This window comes from Elephas maximus, chromosome X (genome assembly GCF_024166365.1).
Source record: "Elephas maximus indicus isolate mEleMax1 chromosome X, mEleMax1 primary haplotype, whole genome shotgun sequence".
In the NCBI taxonomy this organism is placed as follows: domain Eukaryota; kingdom Metazoa; phylum Chordata; class Mammalia; order Proboscidea; family Elephantidae; genus Elephas; species Elephas maximus.
In genome coordinates, this window is record NC_064846.1 from 3,024,491 (window position 1) to 3,048,018 (window position 23,528).

The window sequence follows — 23,528 nt, forward strand, 5'->3', positions numbered from 1 at the left end:
CTGGAACCAGCCATTAAGCCAGGAAGCGCTGGTTTCTTGTAGAGACCATAGTTTGGGCCCCAAGGGTCCTCCCTTGGCTTTACTTCTTGGCCTTTTCAGTGGACAGAGCTAGGCAGTAACATTTCTTATTTATTTATTTATTTGTTTTGAGAATTCATAATAACAATTGCAGTTTCTGCTGAGAGAGATCACACTGGTATTTCATGATTTCGTGCTGCTATTTCCCATCCAAATTCTTTCTTTTTACTTTTGTATCTCTTTTATTTTACACCGAGAATCTTGATGTCTAATGATATTAACATGATTGCTTATCCTCCCCCGTTCTCCCTCTGTGTATATGTAATACTTCAAAATAACAAGACCAGTATTACTACTAGCAATGTGATTCCTGAATATAATTCAAGATGTCTCGTGGTTCTTCTTATCCTGAGGCTCTATCCCATTAGGGATACACAGTCCAATGGCTATGCTTTAAAGTCATTTGAAAAAGGTCTGCTCTGCATGGCTAAGCCACTAATGACATCTAACTAAAAAAAAAAAAAAAAAAACAACCAAACCCGCTGCCATCGAGTCGATTACGACTCACAGCGCCCCACAGGACAGAGGAGAACTGCCCCACAGGGTTTCCAAGGAGCACCAGGTGGATTCAAACTGCCGACCTTTTGGTGAGCAGCCGTAGCTCTCAACCGCTGCGCCACCAGGGTTTCCAAGGACATCTGACTACATCCATTCCTTTCACTTTAATTTTTAGAGCTGGCTTTTAGGTTTAATTTTCTTTTATACTTCACAAAACATGTACTGGTTTCAAAACCAAAACTGTAAAATAAAGCACTTCCATTCTTGTACTCTCCACCCTGGTCTCTCCCTCCCCCACTGGTAACCACTTCTATTTGTTTCAGTCCATCTTTTTGGTGAAAAAGAATAAGCAAAACACACACACACTCCTCCGCATTTCTTGGAGACAGAATAGCACTATACATTATAGCTCTACGCCTTTCTTTTTTCACATAATGGTGTCCTCTACAGATGGCTTCACACTCGTCAACAGAGATCTCTATCGACTATGGTTTATTCGACCAGTTCCCCGTTGAGGAGCATTTAGGTTGTTGCCAGTCTGTTGCTAACACAGAAGCTAACAAATAACTCACTGTGAATAGCCTTGTACATTCATCACTTCGTGTTTTGCTGGTGCATCTTTGAGACAGTCCTCCAAATTAGATTATTGGACCAAGGGGTTCATGAACGTATCATTTTGCTGACTGCTGCCCAACTCCCTTCCGCTGGACTTGTGCCATACTGCATCTGCACTGACAATATATGAGTCTGCCTACGTCCCCTGCCCCAACCAAAGGAATTTCACGTTGACAGGCACTGTGCCAGGCTGATAGGTGAAAACCAGCATCTGCAGGGGTGGCTGGCCTCATTGCTCTTCTTTTTCGTGGTTTTGCTGCCTGTTCTTTTCCTAAATGGAACTCACAATCAACTTGTCTAGCTACAGAAAAGGAAGAACAACAACAACAAAAAAACCTCATGGCATTTTTTTATCATGATGGTACGAAATTTATGAATTTACTTAGGGAAAACTGACTCTCTACGAAGTTGAGCTTTCACGTCCGAGAACCTAGTCCCTCTTTCCCTTTATCCACAAATCTACTTTTGTGCCTTTCAGTGTGATTTATACTTGTACTTATATAGATTTTGGATATTTCTTATTCAATTTATGCCTAGTTTATTTCTGCCATTGCTCATGGGATCTTCTATTGTATCTTCCAACTGATTATCATTATACATAGGCTTTTCGCTTCTGTATATTCATTTTTCTACCTGTTACTTTACTAATTTCTCTCAATGTTTATTATAATGGGGCTTCCACTAATCCGTTCTGATTTTTATTTTGAAATTTACTTTCTCGTGTCTAATTACAGTGGCCAGTTCCTCCATTTCACATTATTAAAGAGTTAGGCATCTCTTTCTCGTTTCCAATGTTAGTAGGAATGTCTCTAGTCAGTGTCTCCCCATTAAGCAAGGCATTGGCTTCGGGGCTGAGGTTTGTAGATTTCATTACGTTAAGGTAGTTTAGCTGGCTAAATTATTCCTCAAAAGTCACTAAGTACAGCACTAACAAAATCCAAGTCTGAGAAAAAAAATTACCTGTTCTATAGAGGGTGTACTGCTTAAAACCAGCTTCCACTGATCAGAGTCTTCAGACCAAAGAGACGAAGTTGGGGGCCAGGCAGAAAGTGCGCATGCCTCTTAATTTTACTACATTCACATTATATTTGCTAACAAATATATTAGCAATAGATCCAGCTGGAGTCTTGAAGTTAAAAATTCCTTTTTCTGGGCCAGGACGCAGTATAATAAAATGAAGGAGTACTTAACTGAGTCAAGGAAAATTAAACAGAGATTTAAAAAACCTGGTGATGCTCATTCTAGTACACAGTATAGCGAGTGGCCTGTTTGAATTTGCCTGTCACTGAATAACAAACCAACCCAAGTATTAGTGACTTGAAAAAGCAACAATTTCTCCCAATTCTGGGAGTCACGACTGCGGAGAGAGCTAAGCTGGCCAGTTCCTGCGCTCTGCCTGGTCGTGGCTGGAGTCCCTCAGGCTCCCACGTGCAGCTGGTGGCTCTTTGGTTATTTTAACGATTTTTAGCAGTGCGATTTACTCTAGAACACAAAATTAAGTTGCTTCTGAGTTTTCTAAGTCGATAAAATACTTGTCCTTTGAATCGTTACTTTTGTCAGAATCTTCTCTGAAAATTAAGGAGTATGTCTACAGAAAGAAGCACAGAGAAAATCGATTTCGTTTATATCTTTATTGTATTTTTCATAAGGAAGAACAATGTAACCTTCCGTACTCGTGCTTTCTACCTTTGGGGACTGATACAGATTCTCTAAGGCCAAAACCTAAAATTAAATCATCTTGACTCTTAAAAGTTAAATAACAGCGCAAGGGAGGAAAAGTCACCGTTGCTACCAAAGGGCTGAAAGCTCCATACACATGACTTTGAAACTGCTGCTACTCAGATAACGATTCAGGCTTTGTCTGGTGGTTAACAGAAAGGGAGTCTTGTGCTCAACAAACAAGGTAACGACCAACAAGATGCAGTAATTTAAAGTAGAATGTTTACACCACTGTAAGGTGGCTTCACCTAGCGCATATTAGAACTGCGTCATGTTACTATTCTAGCTCTTTCTTCAAAGGGTCATCAGAAGAACAGGGATCGAAGAGTCTTTCGGACAATCGCCATCTCTTGCCACTGCTGTTACACGAAAGGACAGATGACATCTTTAACATTTTGATAAGTGTTATGCATATCTCAGCAAATAAAACATTTCAATGCTTACATTAATTCTTACTGTGCAAATTTAAATATACACTACTTACAGATTCCACTAAAATTTTGTTCTGCAGCGAAGCCATGTCTTTTCTAAGTTCGCTCTGTGCTTGAGTAAGAATGTCTTCATGATTCTTCTCCATGTCCTCGACGTTCTAAAACCAAAAAGTCTGGTTCGGTCATCTCAGCTTCTAAACTTGCATGATTAAATTGCAAATGTATGAACTTTTTAATTTTCAAAAGATGCTTCCTGTTTTATTCCAAATAAAAATATTCCAAGCAATACAGAAAGGCCAAAATACCCACTAGCACAATAGAAAAGATGTCAGACTGAGTCAAATATTGTTACGGGAGGTTCAACACTAGTATACTTTGCTTGAAACAATGGGCTAATGAACTGTTAAGGTCAAGACGGAGCAAAGAGAAAGACTGAGGTTCCCTATCAATAAATACGGTAACTGTGAAACTCTCTAAGAAGCTTTCTAAAGCCACTTAGTATGACTGACAGTCAACGTAACGTGATCTCATTGGAGGAAAAAAGCGATCTGTAACGGGAGCTTTTCAAGTTACGAAAAATATAAATTATGTTTTCAATCTTTACTCCTCACCCAACAAATGGTGATCTCGTGCCTACTGTGTAAGAAGTACTGTCACCGTGTTAAGCGCTGTGCAGGAACTATAAAACGAATGATACACCATCTCATCCTCACTCCAGGGAGAAGGAGAAACACATCAGCAAAAATACCACCAACATTTGATAACAAATAGGTGTGGAAACACAACTTGCTGTATCTACACAGTGGAAAACGAGATTAGTTCCCAGTTACTCAGCAAAAGACTAAGATTTCCACAGGGGAAGGAAGAGGAGTTAAGTGTCATCGGAGGAGGGCATAGTCAACCTCATGGAAGCACATGGTGCATTAGGTCAGTTAAACCAATTCAGCTGGAGGGGTGGGAGGAGAGAAAGGATGCAGGAAATGACCTTCCAAAAGGGCGTCATGTTATTTGGGGACTTGAACACCTAAGATTTTAGAATAGGAAGCTACTGAGAGTTTTCCAGGAGAGAAGGGAAATGTTTCAGCAAGGTAACACTGCAGGCCTCTCTCTGAGGGACGGACTAGAGAAGAGAGAAATCCGATGGAAGAGTTTTAACAGCACACAAAGGACGGATGAGGTCCTGAACTGGGGCAGCAGAAGTGGGGATTCAAAGAAAGAAAGAAAGGAAAGAACCATTGCAGAGGTAAAAATATCTGGATGGGAAAGATCAGGAAGTGGAGGGGCCAAAGACAACACTAAACTGCCTGCCCTGAGTGGTTAACACTTAGAAGAAACCATTTGTAAAATTTATCAGACTTTGACACAGATGAATAAATTGTTCTCAGGGGGCATGAGAGCAAGGCAACAAGCTCTCTACTCTGAAAGGCTTTAAAAAAACAAAAAACTCATGTAACACACACACGTATATGTGTATATATGTGTGTATATATATTTATAGACATTAAAAGAATGTTGATATTAAATCTATTTAATGGGTTTTCTTAAACTATCCCAACTAGCTTTCAAGAGTGACACTTTAACATGTTTTTGAGCATGGTTACGCAAAATAACCTCCCATCAAAGAAAGAAGGCGTCTATATAGAGGTCCCACTGATGCCTGTACAAGCGTGTGCCTGCACGAACAACAAGTCAGTGTCACCGACCACGTTTTGCTAATGTAATGAGAAATCTAGTACATATTTCTCAATTCAGAAACTTTTGATCCTCCGCTGGCTTTTTCATCCTGTTATATGTCTGGGCCATCTCTGAACGACCCCACAAAACCATTAATGAATCCTAAAAGCCAAAACCATTTGGTGCTACGTAAAATCAGGAACAAGTCAAAACGGAAAGCGCTTAAGAATTTTAAATGCGTAAAAAATGTTTTCTCAACCCACCTGGAGCAAAGGCAAAGGAAGAACACCAAGGTCACACGACAACCAAGAACCCAAGAGACAGAAAGGGCCACATGAACCAGAGACCTACATTAACCTGAGACCAGAAGAACTAGTTGGTGCCCGGCCACAATCGATGTCTGCCCTGTCAGGGAGCACAACAGACAACTCCTGAGGGAGCAGGAGACCAATGGGATACAGACCCCAAATTCTCATGAAAAGACCATACCTAATGGTATGACTGCGACTAGAGGAATCCCAGAGACAATGCTCCCCAGAACTTCTGATGGCACAGGACAGGAACCATCCCCGAAGACAAATCATCAGGCATGAAAAGGACTGGTCAGTGGGGAGGAGAGAGATGCTGATGAAGAGTGAGCTAATTAAATCAGGTGGACACTGGAGAGTGTGTTGGCAACTCTTGACTGGAGGGGGGATGGGAAGATAGAGAGAGAGGGAAGATGGCAAAATTGGCACGAAACGAGAGACTGAAAGGGCTGACTCAATAGGGGGAGAGCAAGTGGGAGAAGGGAGTAAGATGTATGTAAACCTACATGTGACAGACTGATGGGACTGTAAATGTTCACTTGAAGCTTAAGAAAAATTAATCAAAAAAATGTTTTCTCCCATAAATTCCAAAGGAAAAAAGCATCTTCTCCTTCCACACACACATTATGTTTTATAAGAATGTATTGTGTTACCAAGGACAACAGACCTTCACGAATTGCTCATAAAGAGTTCTGACAGCTTTCAGTGTCTGGTTCTGAAGAATTCTAGTTTGTTGTAAAATCCTTTGTTGCTGTTGAATCATAACCTACAAATATACATATATATATACAAACAAAGAAGTCGTGATAAAAATATAGGTAAAATTGAGCAATAAATAATTCTACACTAAGTTTAAAAACATTAAAATCACTGCTTCTAACATTTGGAATTCTGTTTCCCCAACCCACTCTGAGGAAATTAGTTCATGCCTTCTCTTCAGTCCTCAAAGGCAGCAACATCTCCTCCACAGTCTTTACATTTAACTGGTGACCGTACTTATTTCACTAAACAGAAGCCATCCAAAGAGGACTGCCAGTCTCCTATCACCGCGTCTACCACCCACCTATACCCATCAGCACTCATATACTCTACCGTCTCCCCGTTTTTATGGAGGAACAATCCTGGCTTGCCAAAACCGACTTCTTCTCCTGCCCACTAGATCGATCCCATCCACTCTCAAGAATATTGCTCAGCAATTGTCCTCCCACCACCCCCCTCCAAACTTTCATTTTTCTCCCTCTAGATCATGACCATCAGCATACAAACATCTTGCTATTTCTCCAGTCAAAACCCACGTGTATTCCTTTTCTCCCCAGCTACCACCCCATTGCTTCCTGTGCCGTTCTTATACTCATTGGCCTTTTCCACCCACCGTGCCACCAAACCCTCGTTCCTTAATGACACCAACGCCCCGCACGCTGCCAAATCCACCTTACTTGGCCTGTCAGCAGCATACGACAGAGCTGATCCTGCTCCTGAATCCAGGCCCACATAGCCAGTGGCCTACTCAACATGCCTCCTTGGGTGATTACCGTGCACCTCAAATTTAACTTTTCCAAACCTGAGCTGACTGACAAAGCCCCCCGCCACACACACACACCAAGTTTTTTTTTTTTTTGATGTGAACAATAGCTTCGCTGTGGAGGTAAAAGGTGTGTGATAAATTCACAAACAATTCAAGAGTGAAAGAGAAGGCTAGTTAATGTAGCTATACAGTATATGGGTGGGACTGACTTCCATCCCCCATAGGGATGGGCAGGTGGCCCAGGTCTGGCCATCAACATTGCACCATGCCCTGGCCCACCGTGACTGGTTCAGGGATGGGCAAATGATCCAAGGCAGATCAGTGAGAATTCTCCCGAGGGCCTTTCTGACAGAGCTATTGAGTAAGACTGTCTCAGCCCACTGGGGTTGCTACACTGTTCGTAATCTAGGATCGCAAGAGGCTATCTCGCGTACCACACTGAGAGAGCCTGCTAAGGGGTGGAGACAGAGCCCAGTGACACGGCGTGAGCCACCTTTGCCCACCCCATCCAGCTGTGCCTGCAGCTAAACTCCCCCTGCAATTCTTTCTGTAAATCAATATATTCCTGTTTGGTACTTTAGCAAATTTCTGTCACTTGGAACTGCAAGAATCCCAACCAATAAAAAAAAAATACAGGATGGTATTTCCTTATGGAGTCCCCTGGGATCTCAGCTAATGTGCTTGGCTGCAAACCAAAAGCTTGGAGGTTCGAGTCCACCCAGAGGCGCCTCGGAAGAAAGGCCTGGTGATCTACATCCCAAAAAATCAGACACTGAGAACCCTGTGGAGCACAGTTCTACTCTGACACACATGGGCTCGACACGAGTCGGGCTCAGCTTGATGGCAACTCTTCCTTTTTTTTTTTTATCTGCTTCCACTTCCCTGCTTTATAGTTATCGGGGCAAAACACGCAGCCAGCAGTGACTAGTGGAACTGAGCTCCGTTCTGTGGATCTACTACAAGCCTAGGCTCTCCATTCATTCCTACTTGCGACTGAGCTACCATAGATTACGTATGAAGCCAAGCGTGATACCGACAGTTAGTTTTACTTCTCGTTCCTCAGCTTTCTTCATATCTATATCCCACTGCTGAAACAAAGCCAGAAACTGCTGAGAGTATTCATGAGTAAGCTTCTGCCTGTAAAACACAACAAGGAGCACTGTCATATTTCATGCCAATGTGAAAAAAATAAACACGTTCAAAGCAAAGTTGACATAACTTATACTAGAAAAGAAGAAGGGAACAGCAGCAGCTTAAATCTTCTGACAGGAAACCGAGATGGAAAATCAGTGATTTATGGATTCCAAACATTTTTTTTTAACAGGATAAGTGAGAAGCTATTTCGTACACTTTAGCTCTTCAAAATGAAGAGAGTTTTAGAGTACATGTAATTTTTCCAGAAACATTAATTTTGTCTCCAAGCAGTTTAATTTTCACTCTCTTTTACTGAGTAACATATAAGTTCTGGTATGATAAATAGACCCAATTATGGAAGATTTCCAAACATGAATATTTCACTTAGCTTTTTCTCCCCACTTTGGCATAAGAAGCTGTACAAAAGAATGTATAACCCAATTCAGCTAAAACATACAAATTATTTATAAGATTGTCCTTTTACCACATTGTTGAACACAGCGAACACTCACAAGACTAAGAGTGTATGGCATTTACCTTTTATTCAGTTTGCATATTTCTAGAATGAATACAAGTTCCTTTTATAGTAAGAACTCTAAATTGTCCTTCGAAAGGGAGGGGAGATAATATTTATCGACTTCTAGGAAATACGCCCAATTCTATGAAAGAATGAGGTTATAAGCCTAAAGAACTTATTTGCTTTGAGAACAATCGAGTCAGGTACATTTTCACTAGAGACTCCAATAAACAGAGGATAACTGTATATTTCTTAAGTCATCTGCATCCATAAATACCAAGAAATGATACAAGTGTCGCAGCTCTAAAAAACCAACAGCCTTACCATTGCTCTTTTTGGGTTTTCCAAACATGCTCAATTTTCTCGTTACTACTTTTGACAGAAGCATTGGTATTCATTTCAAATCTTCTTCTCTTTGCAGTAAGAGTTTTTTGAATGTCAGCTATGTTGAAAATAAATATTCATTTATATTTAACGTTAAAATCTTTTAGTTTCCACATATTCAAATCAATACGGGTAGTTTTCGGTCAGCAATAATAGAAAGACATTGATAATTTTAAAAACAGGCATCATTTAAATAAAAAAAAAGGTTGTTCCTCTCCTCCTGCCCCATTTTTTTCTGTTAACACTTTTAGTTACTGTTTTCAAATTCTAATATTTCTAATATAAGATCATTTTTTTAATTTAGGGATGGTAAACCCCAAAACCCCAGTGCTGTCAAGTCGATTTCGACTCATAGCAATGCCATAGGGTTCCCAAGGCTGTAAATCTTTACGGAAGCAGACTGCCACATCTTTTCTCCTGCGGGGCCGCTGCTGGGTTTCAACCACCAACCTTCCTGTTAGCAGTGGAATGCTTTAAGCATTGTGCCACCAGGGCTCCTAGAGATGGTAAAAAGGAGCTAAAAATTAAAACATTTTCTATTATCCAGAATGTGCGTAAAGGGTCACAAGGACAGACTTAGCTTCCTAATGAGTAAAAAGGTATAAAGGATTTATTTTTCTAAATTGATACAATATCCCCCAATTCAAAGGACACATTTAAATGGAATACTGTTAGAAGTCATTATATAACCAAAAGCTGAACCCACTGCCATCCAGTTGATTCCGACTGATAGCAACCGGCATGGACTGAACTGTGTCCCCAAAAAACATGCGTCAACTTGGTAGGATCCGCCATCTGGTGATCTGATGCAATTATCCTATCTTCCCCCATTTTGCCTGTCGTAAATCCTAATCTCTATGTGCTCCAGAGGCAGGATTAGCGTGGGATGTGTCTTGAGTCACCACCTTTACTCAAGCCACACCCTCGCTTGAGTCACACCTTTTATCTTACAAGAGGTAACAGGAGAGACGGGGACCTGCCTACCACCAAGGAAGAAGAGCCGGGAGTGGAGCTCGTCCTTTAAACCTGGGGTCCCTGCACTGAGAACCTCCTAGACCCAGGGGAAGACTGATGCCAAGACACTTCGTACATCTCCAAGGAACACTGGGCCACAGATGTTGAAAGGAGACAAGGACCTTCCTTCCCCCAGGACAACAGAGAGAGAAAGTCTTTCCCTACAGCTACTGCCCTGAATTTGGACTTCTAGCCTCCTAAACTGTGGGAGAATAAATTTCTGTTTGTTAAAGCCATTCCCTTGTGGTATTTCTGTTACAGCTGCACTAGATGGCTAAGACAGCAACCCTGTAGGACAGAGTAGAACTGCCCCAAGTAGAACTACTCCAAGGCTGTAAATCTTTACGGAAGCAGACTGCCACATATTTCTCCCAGGGAGAAGCCGGTGGGTTCGAAGCGCCGACCTTTCGGTTAGCAGCCGCGTGCTTAACCACCGCACCACCAGGCCCTTCCCCTATATAAAACACACAAAATTATTCTATTAAAAAGTTCCCCAAGCAGGATAAACAACTAAATAAAAGAATATGATTTTAAAGAATCGAGTCAGTGATCCTTTTAAATGTATTTTCTCTGAAAGAAACAGAGGCCATAGAGAGAAAAATTCTACTTTAAGTAATTAAATTCATTCAAGAACTCTTTTTAAGTACTTCTGTGGAGCTCTTTATATGACATTTTTACCTGTAAGTGTTTCACTTCATACAATGTTTTAATACTTCAAACAAAGCTTTGCTGAGCATATGATTTTTGCCCCCCGCTCCTCTGTCATCATTGGAAACCCTGGTGGCGTAGTGGTTAAGAGCTACGGCTGCTAACCGGAAGGCCGGCAGTTGGAATCCACCGGGCAATCCTTGGAAGCCCGATGGGGGAGTTCTACTCTGTCCTTTAGGGTCGCTATAGGTCGGAATCGACTCTATGGCAGCGGGGTTGGGTGTTTTTTTGTTTTCACCTCTATCATTGGCAGTTATTTTTCAGTAATCATGAAGGTGCTGCGCTGTCATATAAAATATTAAAGCACTATTTTATACGTGAAGCATCCATCTATATAGAGTCCACTGAATCACATTTCCTATTCTCCAAGTTACGTGATTTAAAACAATTTTGTTTAACTGCCAGTATCTCTTAAGAAAAAACTTACCTTTAAATCTTTCCAACATATCCTGTACTTCGGCCCTGTGAAGAAATTACGTGAACAATTTGTAAGGAAGGGCACAAAAAATGGCATGCTCGTTTGGGAAGAAATGTCTCACACCAACTGTTTCACATATGATATTTGCTACATAAACCAAAGTCGACTTTTCTTTAAGTACCCGACCCGATGGGCAAATATTGCTTGAACACATTACCCCAGCTCTTCCTCAACTGATCCTGCAGATGGTCTTTTTCTTCCATCCTTATCAGTTACTGGACTCTTTCCTTCATTGAAATGAAAAACAGTTTTAAATTAAGTATGTTCTACGAGTTAATTTTCAATGGCGGCATATATACATTTTGGAGGCTTTTGGGCTTTTGGCCAACAAAAGGTTTTAAAGTAAATAAAAAAGAAAAAGAGTAAAGTGTGCCCTATGCGCCACACTTGCCAAGATGTTAGTTAGGGACACTGTACCTTCCTCCTTCCCGTCCAGCTCAGAACCACTCAGATCTTTTTTATCTTCCGTGTCAGAGGCTTCTCTATCCTGATCCTTCACCACGCGTCTCCCGGGTCTCCCCGTTCCCTTTCTTCCAGTGGGTGCCATAATTAGATTCTGTTTGCTGACTTAAAAAACAGATCCCTTAAACTTCCCGAGTTCAAACACGCCATTTAAACAAATGGGTAGCTTTGCACATCAGAGGTCTCTCACAAGGGTCGCCTCGGTTAAATAACAAGGTTTGCAGTCTCCTCATTTCTATTATTGGACCAGGAGGTGACAAAGGTGACAATGACAGGGTCAACCCTGAGTCCACACTGGGACGTGTGGGTTTTGGTCCTGCCTCTGCCAGATTCTAGTAGGCTAAATGGGGCAGATCCCTGTCACAGAGGGACAACGTGACAGCTGGGGGGCCACCCGCAGAGCAGGCCGGACAGAAGTCTGAAGCAACAGACACATAAAATAAAGACTTGCTGCCACTTGGCTTTGGAGAGCGAACGTCCACACAGGCCACCATGACATCTCCAGGGGACGAACGTAGGGCCCTTGGTCACCTGTCATGGTCCCTGAGGGGACAAAGCTTCCCCGTCATCCCCCCTTACCTGTCCTCCCTCCTCAACCCTCGCCTGTCCTCCTTCCCCTTCCCCTGCACCAGTTTTCCTTCCTCTTCCCCCCTCTTCCTCCCTCCCTCCCTCCCTTACTCCTCTCACAAGTCCTCCCTCCCCATCCCCTCACTTTTCCTCCGCCTCCTCCACCTGTCCTCTCTCCACTCCTGCCCTCTTCTGTCCTCCCTCCCCATCCCCTCAAATGTCCTCCCTCCCCATCCCCTCACCTGTCCTCCCTCTCCTCCACCTGTCCTCCCTCCCTTACCCCCTCACCAGTTTGCCCTTCTCTCTCCCTCCCCTCTCCTCCCACACCCCACACCTGTCCTACCTCCTCCCCTCACCTGTCATCCACTCCTGTCCCCCATCCCTCATCGTACCTCCCTTTCCCCTCACCCATCCTCCCTTCTCGCCCCTCCCCTATCCTGCTTCCGTATTCCCTCACCTGTCCTCCCTCTCCTTCACCTGTCCTCCCTCTCCTCCACCTGTCCTCCCTCCCTTACCCCCTCACCAGTTTGCCCTCCTCTCTCCCCCTCCCCTCTCCTCCCTTCCCCCACACCTGTCCTCCCTCCTCCCCTCACCTGTCATCCACTCCTGTCCCCATCCCTCATCCTCCCTCCCTTCCCACTCACCCATCCTCCCTTCTCCCCCCTCCCCTATCCCGCCTCCCCACCCCCTCACCCACCCTACTCCCCTGCCCTGCCTCCCCTCTCAACTGTCTTCCCCCCTCCCTCCTCTCGCATAATCTGTCCCCTCCCCTCTCAGTCGTCCTCCCTCCCAGCCCTCACCTGTCCTCCTTCCCCTTCCCCTGCACCAGTTTTCCTTCCTCTTCCCGCCTCTCCCTCCCTCCCTCCCTTACTCCTCTCACAAATCCTCCCTCCTCACTCCCCCTCCACTGTCCTCCCTCCCCATCCCCTCACTTTTCCTCCCTCTCCTCCACCTGTCCTCCCTCCGCTCCTGCCCTCCCTCCCTTACCCTCTCACCAGTTTGCCCTCCTCTCTCCCCCTCCCCTCTCCTCCCTCCCCCCACACCTGTCCTCCCTCCTCCCCTCACCTGTCATCCACTCCTGTCCCCCATCCCTCATCCTCCCTCCCTTCCCCCTCACCCATCCTCCCTTCTCGCCCCCTCCCCTATCCTGCCTCCCCATCCCCTCACCTGTCCTCCCTCTCCTCCACCTGTCCTCCCTCTCCTCCACCTGTCCTCCCTCCCTTACCCCCTCACCAGTTTGCCCTCCTCTCTGCCCCTCCCCTCTCCTCCCTCCCCCCACACCTGTCCTCCCTCCTCCCCTCACCTGTCATCCACTCCTGTCCCCCATCCCTCATCCTCCCTCCCTTCCCACTCACCCATCCTCCCTTCTCCCCCCTCCCCTATCCTGCCTCCCCACCCCCACACCTGTCCTCCTCCCCTCTCACCCGCCCTCCCTCCCCTGCCCTACCTCCCCTCTCAACTGTCCTCCCCCCTCCCTCCTCTCCAATCATCCGGCCCCTCCCCTCTCAGGCGTCCTCCCTCCCAGACCTTCCATGCCCCACTGACTCCCATCACCCTAGGCCCTCAGAGAGGCCCACCCCACCACCCCCTCCTTCCGCCTTCCACTCAGTGGCCGGATCAGGCCCCGGCGAACAGTCACCTCACCGGGCACAGGTGACTTGGGGGGGTGTCTCGCACTGAACACACGCCCCTCGTCAACCTGATGAACCCGATGGCCACCGCAGACCCGCCGGGATCCCAGCCGCCCCACACTGCCCGCCCCTCACCTGAAGTAAAGGCTGTAGCGGCAACACTCCCAGAGCGAGGCAGCTGGCCACCGGGAAGCTCCTCTGAGGCACTTCCGGAGGGGGCGGAGCAAGCCAGCCTTGCCTGAGCGGGCGCAGCGCTGATTGGCCAGCACAGCGCGCATGCGTGAGGTGGGGGGGGCCTCGGCGGAGCCCCGCCCCCTGGCGGAAACAGACCTGCAGGCTGGTGCCAAGTTCTTAATAGTTAACTTGTTGCTTTCCAGTTTCTTCCTTTAACTTGTAAGTTGCAAATCACAAACATAGGGGAGTTAATGAAACATAACTCCTTTTCCCCCGCCCCGCCCCTCGCAACCACTAATAAACTTTGGTCTGTGTACCTTTGCCTTTTCTTGTCCTTTTATAGAAGCGAGGTCATACAATATTTGTCCTTCCGTGATTGGTTTATTTTGCCAGGGTTTGCCTAGACACAGGCATAATGGGTCTAAGGACATTCAATGCCTTTCACCCCTGCAGAGACCTGATTTCAACAGCATAGACCCTCATTAGCACAGTACAACAGGGTATATAACCAAAGTCCAAGTTCAACTATATCAGCTCTGTGGTAGAGTTTCAGGTCCTTGACATCTGACACTGGATCCATTAAGCAGGGTCCTCAAGCCTGGTAACTCCACCCTCTCCACCTACCGCCTGTGACAGGGGTCTAAGAAGAAGTGCTGTCTCCCAATCCTTAAAGCCAACAGCATTGGGTGCCCAAAATCAAACGCTTATGCGGGGGAAGTCAGTGTCTTTGGTGTTCTTCATTCTCCTTTGCTCCTAGTGAGTTGGGACCAATTGATGCATCTTAGATGGCCACTCACAAGCCTTTAAGGCCCCAGATGCCACTCACCAAGGTGGGATGCAGACCATTTTCTTAATAAATTTTGTTATGCCAATTGGCCTACATCTCCCAGATACTATGGTCCCCAGGCCCCAGCCTCAACTTCTCTGTCCATTGAAGTGCTTGGATGTGTCCAGGAAACCTCTTAGCTTTTGCTTTGGTCCAATGGCAACGTGATCCTACAAATACCAGTAAGTTTCTATTAGACCTTAAACTAGCCCAAGCCAGATTTGGCTCAGCTTCCATGCCCAGAAGGGCCTGCTGTGACTGCTAGATGACCTCATCAGAGGATGCAGCATCAGGAGGAAAGAATCAAAAGGAAAATCATCACCTGGGCCCTATCCCAAAGTGCCAGTTCTGACAAGAACTAAGTTACCTCCTGTTTCCTGGCCACCTTCTAGAATTTTCCCTCCCCAGTTCGCCTGCCTGGCGCTATCTTGCCGCCCAAATTACAAATAAGCCCTGCTTCCCTGTAACTTGGTGAGCCATATCTGAGGAACTTCCTCTCTGCTCCGTGCCCTGCACGTGGCAATGAAGTTCTTTCTTAAAGATGTAATCTCGTCGTAGTTTTGATTTACATTTCTCTAATGGCTAATGATCACGAGCATTTCCTCATGTATCTGTTAGCTACCTGAATGTCTTCTTAGTGAAGTGTCTGTCCATATCCCCCTTGCCCATTTTTCAATTGGTTTATTTGTTTTTTCATTGTTGAATTTTTGCAGGATCATGTAGATTTTAGAGATTAGACCCTGATCCGATTTGTTGTAGCCAAATTTTTTTGTTCCCACTCTGTAGATAGTCTCTTTACTCCTTTGGCGAAGTCTTTTGACGAGCATAAGTGTTTGTTTATTAAGAAAATGGTTTGCATCCCACTTTGGTGAGTGGTGTCTGGGGTCTTAAAACTAGCAAGTGGCCATCTAAGATGGATCAGTTGGGCTCAACCCACCTGGAGGAAAGGAGAATGAAAAACACCAAGGACATGTGGAAAACGTGAGCCCAACAGAAAGAAAGGGCTACATAAACCACAGATTTCATCAGCTTGAGACCGGAAGAACTAGATGGTGCCCGGCTACCACCCATGACTGCCCTGACAGGGAACGTAACAGAGAATCCCTGGTGGAACAGGAGAAAAGTGAGGTGCAGACCTCCAATTCTAGTAAAAAGACCAGACTTAATGGTCTCAGTGGGACTGGAGGGACCCCAGGGGTCATGGACCCTGGACTCTCTGTTAGCCTAAAACTAAAACCATTCTCGAAGCCAACACTTCAGACAAACTTTAGACTGGACTACAAGACATAAAATTCTACTGGTGAGGAATGTGCTTCTTAGCTCAAGTGGACACATGAGCCTTCATCTGAGCAATTGATGGTCTGATCCACAGTCAGACCCTGGCCTCATTCTGACTGATGATATTCATCGTCTCTTTCCACAGATGTAGTCAATTTGATTCCAGTGTATTCCAGCTGGCGAGGCCATGTGTATAGTCGCCATTTACATTGGTGAAAGAAGGTATTTGCAATGCAGAAGTCGTTGGTCTTGCAAAATTCTATCATTCGATCTCCGGCATTGTTTCTATTACCAAGGCAGTATTTTCCAGCCGCCGATCCTTCTTTGTTTCCAACTTTCACATTCCAATCACCAGCGGTTCTCAATGCATCCTGATTCCATGTTCGATCAATTTCGGACTGTAGCAGCTGACAAAAATCTTCTATTTCTTCATCTTTGGCCTTAGTGGGTGGTAGGTAAACTTGAATAATAGTCATTTCAACTGCTCTTCCTTGTAGGCATATGGATGTTCTCCTATCACTGACAGCGTTATACTTCAGGATAGATCTTGAAATGTTCTTTTTGACGAGGAATGCAACACCATTCCTCTCCAAGTTGTCATTCCCGATACAGTAGATCATATGATTGTCTGATTCAAAATGACCAATCCAACCCATTTTTTTTAATGCCTACGATGTTTATGCGTTCCATTTCATTTTTGACAATTTCCAATTTTCCTAGATTCATCTTTTGTACATTCATGGTTCTGATCATTAATGTATGTCTCCATCTGTTTCTTCTCCTTTTGAATCATGCCACCTCAGCAAATGAAGGTCCCAAAAGCTTGAGTCGATCCATGTCATTAAGGTTGCCTCTACTTTTCCCTAGTCGTCTTTTGAGGCCCTTGCAACCTGTGGGGCTCATCTTCTGGTACTATATCAGACAGTGTTCCGCTGCTGTTCATAAGGTTTTCCCTGGCTATTTCTCTCCAGATGTAGACCACTGGGTCCTTCTTCCTAGTCTGTCTTAGTCCAGAAGCTCAGCTAAAACCTGTCCGACATAGGTGACCATGTTGGTATCTGGAATAATAGTGGCATAGCTTCCAGCATCACAGCAACAAGCAAATCCCCACAGTACGACAAACTGACAGACTCGTGGGGGGTTTTGGGAGTAGGGGAGGTTTTTCAAAGCATAAAAGGAAGTAAGGAAACCACCAAGGTAAAGTAGTATGTATGATGCTATAAAAATTTATAACCTACCTTAAAAAAGAGGCCAGTAACAATTTGTGAAACAGCTTACAACATGTTAGCAAAGGGTTAGTTAATGTCTTTAATATGTAAAGAGCTCATATAAATCAATAATAAAAAGATGACCATAACACAAAAATGGGCAAAGCACGTGAATAGTTATTTCACCGAAGAGGAAAAACAAATGGCCAATAAACAAGAAAGAACGTTGAATCTCAAAGGCAATCAAACAAACCAAAACTAAAACACCGAGAGAGTGGTTTTTTCCAGGAACGTGGTTAAACGAAAAGTTTTAAATGTCGATAATCTCTACTATTGCAACGGTGAGGGGAAATAGTCTCAGGTATTGCTGTGGTAAATTGGAACATTCTTTGTAAGGGGCAGTTTCATACAATGTTATCTCAGCCTTTAAAAGTTTTCACTGCATTTGGTCCTGAAATTATTCTTCTGGAAATTTATCCAAAGGAAACAGAGATGTGCAGAATATTAAATCAGAATTTTCATCATGGTGTTATTTGAAATGTAAAGTTGGAGTCAAATAAAATGTCAAGCAATAGAGAATGACGACACGTTTATGTGACTTCATATTATACGTCTGTCTCGGGTTTCCAGTGCTTCTAAAACAGAAACACCACAAGTGTATAGCTTTAACAAACAAAAATGTATTCTCTCACAGTCTAGGATGCTAGAAGTCTGAATTCAGGGCACCAGCTCCAGGGGAAGGCTTTCTGTCTTTTGGCTCTGGGGGAAGGTTCTTGTCTCTTCAGCTCTGTTTCCTGGTGCCTTGAAGATCTCCATGTGGCCTGGCATCTATCTTCCCCACCTCTGCTTACTCTCTTGCTTATTTAATCTCATTTATTTCACAAAAGAGATTGACTCAAGACACTCATCCTGTCTCATTAACAGAAAAAAGACAACCCAGGGTAGCATCTCTTGTTTCCTACCATAGCTTGCAGAGACCCTAACCCCGTCTCATTAATATAAAAAAGACAACCCATTCCCAGATGGGATTATAACCACAGGCATACTAAAAAAAAAAAAAAAAAGCAAAGGAAACTCGTTGACATTGAATGGATTCAGACTCATAGCGACCCTAGAGCATACAGTAGAAGTGCTACATGGGGTTTTCGAGGTTGTAAATCTTTACAGAAGCAGACTGCCACACCTTTCTCCCATGGAGCAGCTGGGGGTTGGCACCACTGACTTTATAGTTAGCAGCTGAGTGCTTAAGCTCTGAGCCAGCCCAACCACAGGCATAGTAGACCTAAGGATTTACAACACATGTTTTGGGGGGACACAATTAAATTCGTAACAACAGCAGCAATTGAAATATATTGTTTAACGACTTGAGAACTCTTAAAATAGTTGATGCTACTTCCAAGTAGCACCCTATTCCCTCTGTTTTCATCTTAACTTTTAGAATTTTGCCCCCAAACCTGCTCCTCCTTCAGTCTTCTCCCAGAGGCTGGCTCCTCTCCCGTGCCTAGCCTTAAGGTGTTGGGACCCTATTTCTTCTCTCTGTATGTTCTCCCGTGATCCCGTCCCGCTCCTGGTTTAAATGCCACCTGTTTACATCTGCCGTTGATGAGCAGTTCCATGGTAGCATCTCTTGTTTCCAACCATAGCGTGCAGAGGAGGGCCCACACTAAGCTTCTCAAAGATGCAGTGTGACTCCTCACCAGCATGTTTCTTCTTACAGGAGTGTCTCTCTGTCCTCCCAAAGACTCAGCTTGGAGATTGGATCTCTGGCCTGACAAATTAAAACATTTCTAATACTCCATTCCCCCGACCTTCTGAGCAATTGCTCAACACCCTTCCAGTATCTCCACCTCATTTACTGAAGGCTGCAGTCCAGGTGAAGGATTCCACCCCAGAAGCATATTATGTCGGTTCCAGGACCTTGAGCCCCGAGTCCCAGGTGTGTGCTCCCATGTCAAGAAGTTCTCCAAGGTATTGACTTATAATCTGCCCCCCTGCCCCCCGCGGGTCCCACATGCTCAAAACCCATTCCCACATGTATTATCCCAGCTCTTGCAGGTCCTGCAGCTCCTTCTGAATATAAGGTGTTTCCCACCCAAACAGGAACGCTGTTTTCCTCCTTTGGCTGGGATGATACCGCACCCTGCCATCAGTCTGGAAGCAATGAAAAATTAGCGGGGGATGGATGTTGGGTAAGAGAAGAAAAATCTCTTGAGACACTGCCTTGGATGAAGTCATTGCAGGGTCCCCAGGAAAAAGGGGGCTGCTTCTACCTGGCTAAGGATTCAGTAAAAATGGCACGGCAGTGGCGGCTGACTCCCCTCTAACTTCTCGCGTACGAGAGAGAATCACCATGAGCATCCACAGCCCAAGGCTGATTGCTATGAGGTGGAGGTCAGACATACCGACAACCTCCAACCCTTCTGGTTTTTTTACTATTTTTTTCCATCCTTTTACTTTCAACCTATCCGTGTTAATTTTATTCCTTTTTTTAAATTTTTATTGTGCTTTAAGTGAAAGTTTACAAATCAACTCACTCTCTCATACAAAAATTTGTGTACACCTTGCTATATAATCCTAATTGCTTTCCCCCTAATCACACAGCCCCCTCCTTCCCTCCACTCTCTCTTTTCGTGTCCATTCTGACAGCTTCTGAGACCCTTTGCCCTCTCATCTCCCCTCCAGATAGGAGATGCCAACGTAGTCTCGTGTCTGCTTGAAAAGAGAAGCTCACTCCTCACCAGTATCATTTTCTCTCCCACAGTCCAGTTCAATCCTTGTCTGAAGAGTTGGCTTTGGGAATGGCTCCTGTCTTGGGCTAACAGAAGGTCTGTGGACCATGGCCACCAGGGTTGCTCTAGTCTCAGTCAGACCATTAAGTCTGGTCTTTTTAGGAGCATTTGGGGTCTGCATCCCACTGCTGTCCTGCTCCCTCAGTGGTTCTCTGCTGTGTCCCCTGTCAGGGTAGTCATCCGTTGTAGCCCGGCACGGTCTAGTTCTCCTGGTCTCAGGCTGATGTCGTCTCTGGTTTACGTGGCCCCTTGTGTCTCTTGGGCTCATAATTACCTTGTGTCCTTAGTGTTCTTCATCCCCCTTTGCTCCAGGTGGCTTGAGACCAATTGATGCATCTCAGATGGCTGCTTGCTAGCGTTTAAGACCCCACACGCCACTCTCCAAAGTGGGATAGAGAAGGTTTTCTTAACAGATTTCATTATGCCAGTTGACTTAGATGTCTCGTGAAAGCATGGTCCACAACCCCCCGCCCCTGCTACACTGGCCTTTGAAGCATTCAGTTTACTCAGGAAACTTCTTTGCTTTCAGTTTAGTCCAGTTGTGCTGACCTCTCCAGTATTGCGTGTTGTCTTTCCCTTCACCTAAAGTAGTTCTTATCTACTATCTACTTAGTGAATACCCCTCTGCCTCCCTCCCCCCTCGCGTAACCATCAAAGAATATTTTCTTCTCTGTTTAGACTGTTTCTCAAGTTCTTATAATAGTGGTGTTACACAATATTTGTCCTTTTGCAACTGACTAATTGCACTCAGCATAATGCCTTCCTGATGCCTCCATGTTACGAAATGTTTCATAGATTCATCATTGTTCTTTATCGACGTGGAATATTCCATTGTGTGAATATGCCGTAATTTATTTATCCATTCATCCATTGATGGGCACCTTGGTTGCTTCCAACTTTTTCTATTGTAAACAGTGCTACAATGAACATGGGTGTGCATATATCTGTTTGTGTAAAGGCTCTTATTTCTCTAGGATATATTCCAAGGAGTGGGATTGCTGGATCGTGGTAGTTCTATTTCTAGCTTTTTAAGGAAGCACCAAATTGATTTCCAAAGTGGTTGTACCATTTGACATTCCCACCAGCCGTGTGTAAGTGTTCCAGTCTCCCCACAACCTCTCCAACATTTATTATTTTGTGTGTTTTGGATTAATGTCAGCTTCACTGGAGTGAAATGGAATCTCACTGTAGTTTTGATTTGCATTTCTCTAAAGGCTAATGATCTTGAGCATTTCCTCATATATCTGTTAGCTACCTGAATGTCTTCGTTAGTGAAGTGTCTGTTCATATCCCCTTTGCCCCTTTTTTAATTGGGTTATGTGTCTGTTTGTAGTTGAGTTTTTGCAGTATCATACAGATTTTACAGGTCAGGCGCTGATCCGAAATGTCATAGCTAAACACTTTTTCCCAGTCTGTAGGTAATCTTTTTACTCTTCTGGTGAACTCTTTGGATGAGCATGTTGCTGTTGTTGTTGTTAGGTGCCGTCGAGTCAGTTCCGACTCATAGCGACCCTATGTACAACAGAACGAAACACTGCCCTGTCCTTCGTCATCCTCACAATCGTTGTTACGCTTGAGCTCATTGTTGCAGCCACTGTGTCAGTCCACCTCGTTGAGGGTCTTCCTCTTTTGCGCTGACCCTGTACTCTGCCAAGCATGATGTCCTTCTCCAGGGGCTGAGCCCTCCTGACAACATGTCCCAAGTATGTAAGACGCAGTCTCGCCATCCGTGCCTCTCAGGAGCATTCTGGCCGCACTTATTCCAAGACAGATTTGTTCATTCTTTTGGCAGTCCATGGTATATTCAATATTCTTCGCCAACACCACAGTTCAAAGGCGTCAACTCTTCTTCGGGTTTCCTTACTCATCGTCCAGCTTTCACGTGTAGTTGATGCGATTGAAAATACCATGGCTTGGGTCAGGCGCACCTTAGTCTTCTGGGTGACATCTTTGCTCTTCAACACTTTGAAGAGGTCCTTTGCAGCAGATTTCCCCAATGCAAAGCATGCTGCTACCATGGCTGTTGATTGTGGATCCAAGGAAAATGAAATCCTTGACAACTTCAATCTTTTCTCTGTTTATCATGATGTTGCTCATTGGTCCAATTCTGAGGATTTTTTTTTTCTTTATGTTGAGGTGTAATCCATACTGAAGGCTGTGGTCTTTGATCTTCATCAGTAAGTGCTTCAAGTCCTCTTCATTTTCAGGAAGCAAGGTTGTGTCATCTGCATAACGCAGGTTGTTAATGAGTCTTCCTCCAATCCTGATGCCCCGTTCTTCTTCATATAGTCCACTTTCTCAGATTCATTTGCTCAGCATACAGACTGAATAAGTATGGTGAAAGAATACCAGCCTGACGCACACCTTTCCTGACTTTAAACCAATCAGTGTCCCCTTGTTCTGTCCAAACAACTGCCTCTTGAGCTATGTAAAGTTTCCTCAAGAGCACAATTAAGTGTTCTGGAATTCCCATTCTTCGCAATTTTATCCATAGTTTGCTATGATCCACACAGTCGAATGTCTTTGCATAGTCAACAAAACACAAGTAAACATCCTTCTGGTATTCTCTATTTTCAGCCAGCATCCATCTGACATCAGCAGTGATATCCCTGGTTCCCCGTCCTCTTCTGTAACCGGCCTGAATTTCTGGCAGATTCCTGTTGATATACTGTTGCAGCCATTTTTGAATGATCTTCAGCAAAATTTTGTTTGTGTGTGATATTAATGATATTTGTCTGTAATTTCCACGTTCGGTTGGATCACCTTTCTTGGGACTAGGCATCAGTATGGATCTGTTCCAGTCAGTTGGCCAGGAAGCTGTCTTCCACATTTCTTGGCATAGACGAGTGAGCATCTCCAGCGCTGCGTCTGTTTGTTGAAACATCTCAATTGATATTCCATCAATCCCTGGAGCCTTGTTATTCACCAATGCCTTCAGAGCAGCTTGGACTTCTTCCTTCAGTACCATCGGTTCCTGATCATATGCCACCTCCTGAAATGGTTGAACATCGACTAATTCTTTTTGGTAGAATGACTCTGTGTATTCCTTCCATCTTCTTTTGATGCTTCCTGCGTCTCTTAATATTTTCCCCATGGAATCCTTCACTATTGCAACTCGAGGCTTGAATTTTTTCTTCAGTTCTTTCAGCTTGAGAAAGGCCGAGCGTGTTCTTCCCTTTTGGTTTTCCATCTCCAGCTCTTTGCACATGTCATTATAATACTTTACTTTGTCTTCTTGAGAGGCCCTTTGAAATCTTCTGTTCAGTTCTTTTACTTCATCAATTCTTCCTTTTGCTTTAACTGCTCGACGTTCAAGAGCAAGTTGCAGAGTCTCCTCTGACATCCATCTTCGTCTTTTCTTCTTTCTTGTCTTTTCAGTGACCTCTTGCTTTCTTCATGGATGATGTCCTTGGTGTCCTTCCACAACTCGTCTGGTCTTCTGTCACTAGTGTTCAATGCATCAAATCTATTCTTGAGATGGTCTCTAAATTCAGTTGGGTTATGCTCAAG

The 23,528-nt window shown here is 44.5% G+C and overlaps 1 protein-coding gene across 1 annotated transcript in view; it reads right to left on the reverse strand.

Moving 5' to 3' along the window:
- Nucleotides 1-2,806: 2,806 nt before the first annotated feature.
- Nucleotides 2,807-23,528, reverse strand: part of LOC126068951 (synaptonemal complex protein 3-like) — a 115,713-nt gene continuing 94,991 nt past the window's right edge. The window contains exons 2-9 of the mRNA XM_049871738.1: nt 11,501-11,646; nt 11,241-11,310; nt 11,033-11,067; nt 8,824-8,941; nt 7,886-7,985; nt 5,991-6,089; nt 3,395-3,499; nt 2,807-3,269 (exon numbers count right to left, since the gene is read on the reverse strand). Of these exons, the coding sequence (XP_049727695.1) occupies nt 3,216-3,269; nt 3,395-3,499; nt 5,991-6,089; nt 7,886-7,985; nt 8,824-8,941; nt 11,033-11,067; nt 11,241-11,310; nt 11,501-11,646 (727 nt within the window). The 3' untranslated portion in view covers nt 2,807-3,215. The remainder of the gene's footprint in view (nt 3,270-3,394; nt 3,500-5,990; nt 6,090-7,885; nt 7,986-8,823; nt 8,942-11,032; nt 11,068-11,240; nt 11,311-11,500; nt 11,647-23,528) is intronic.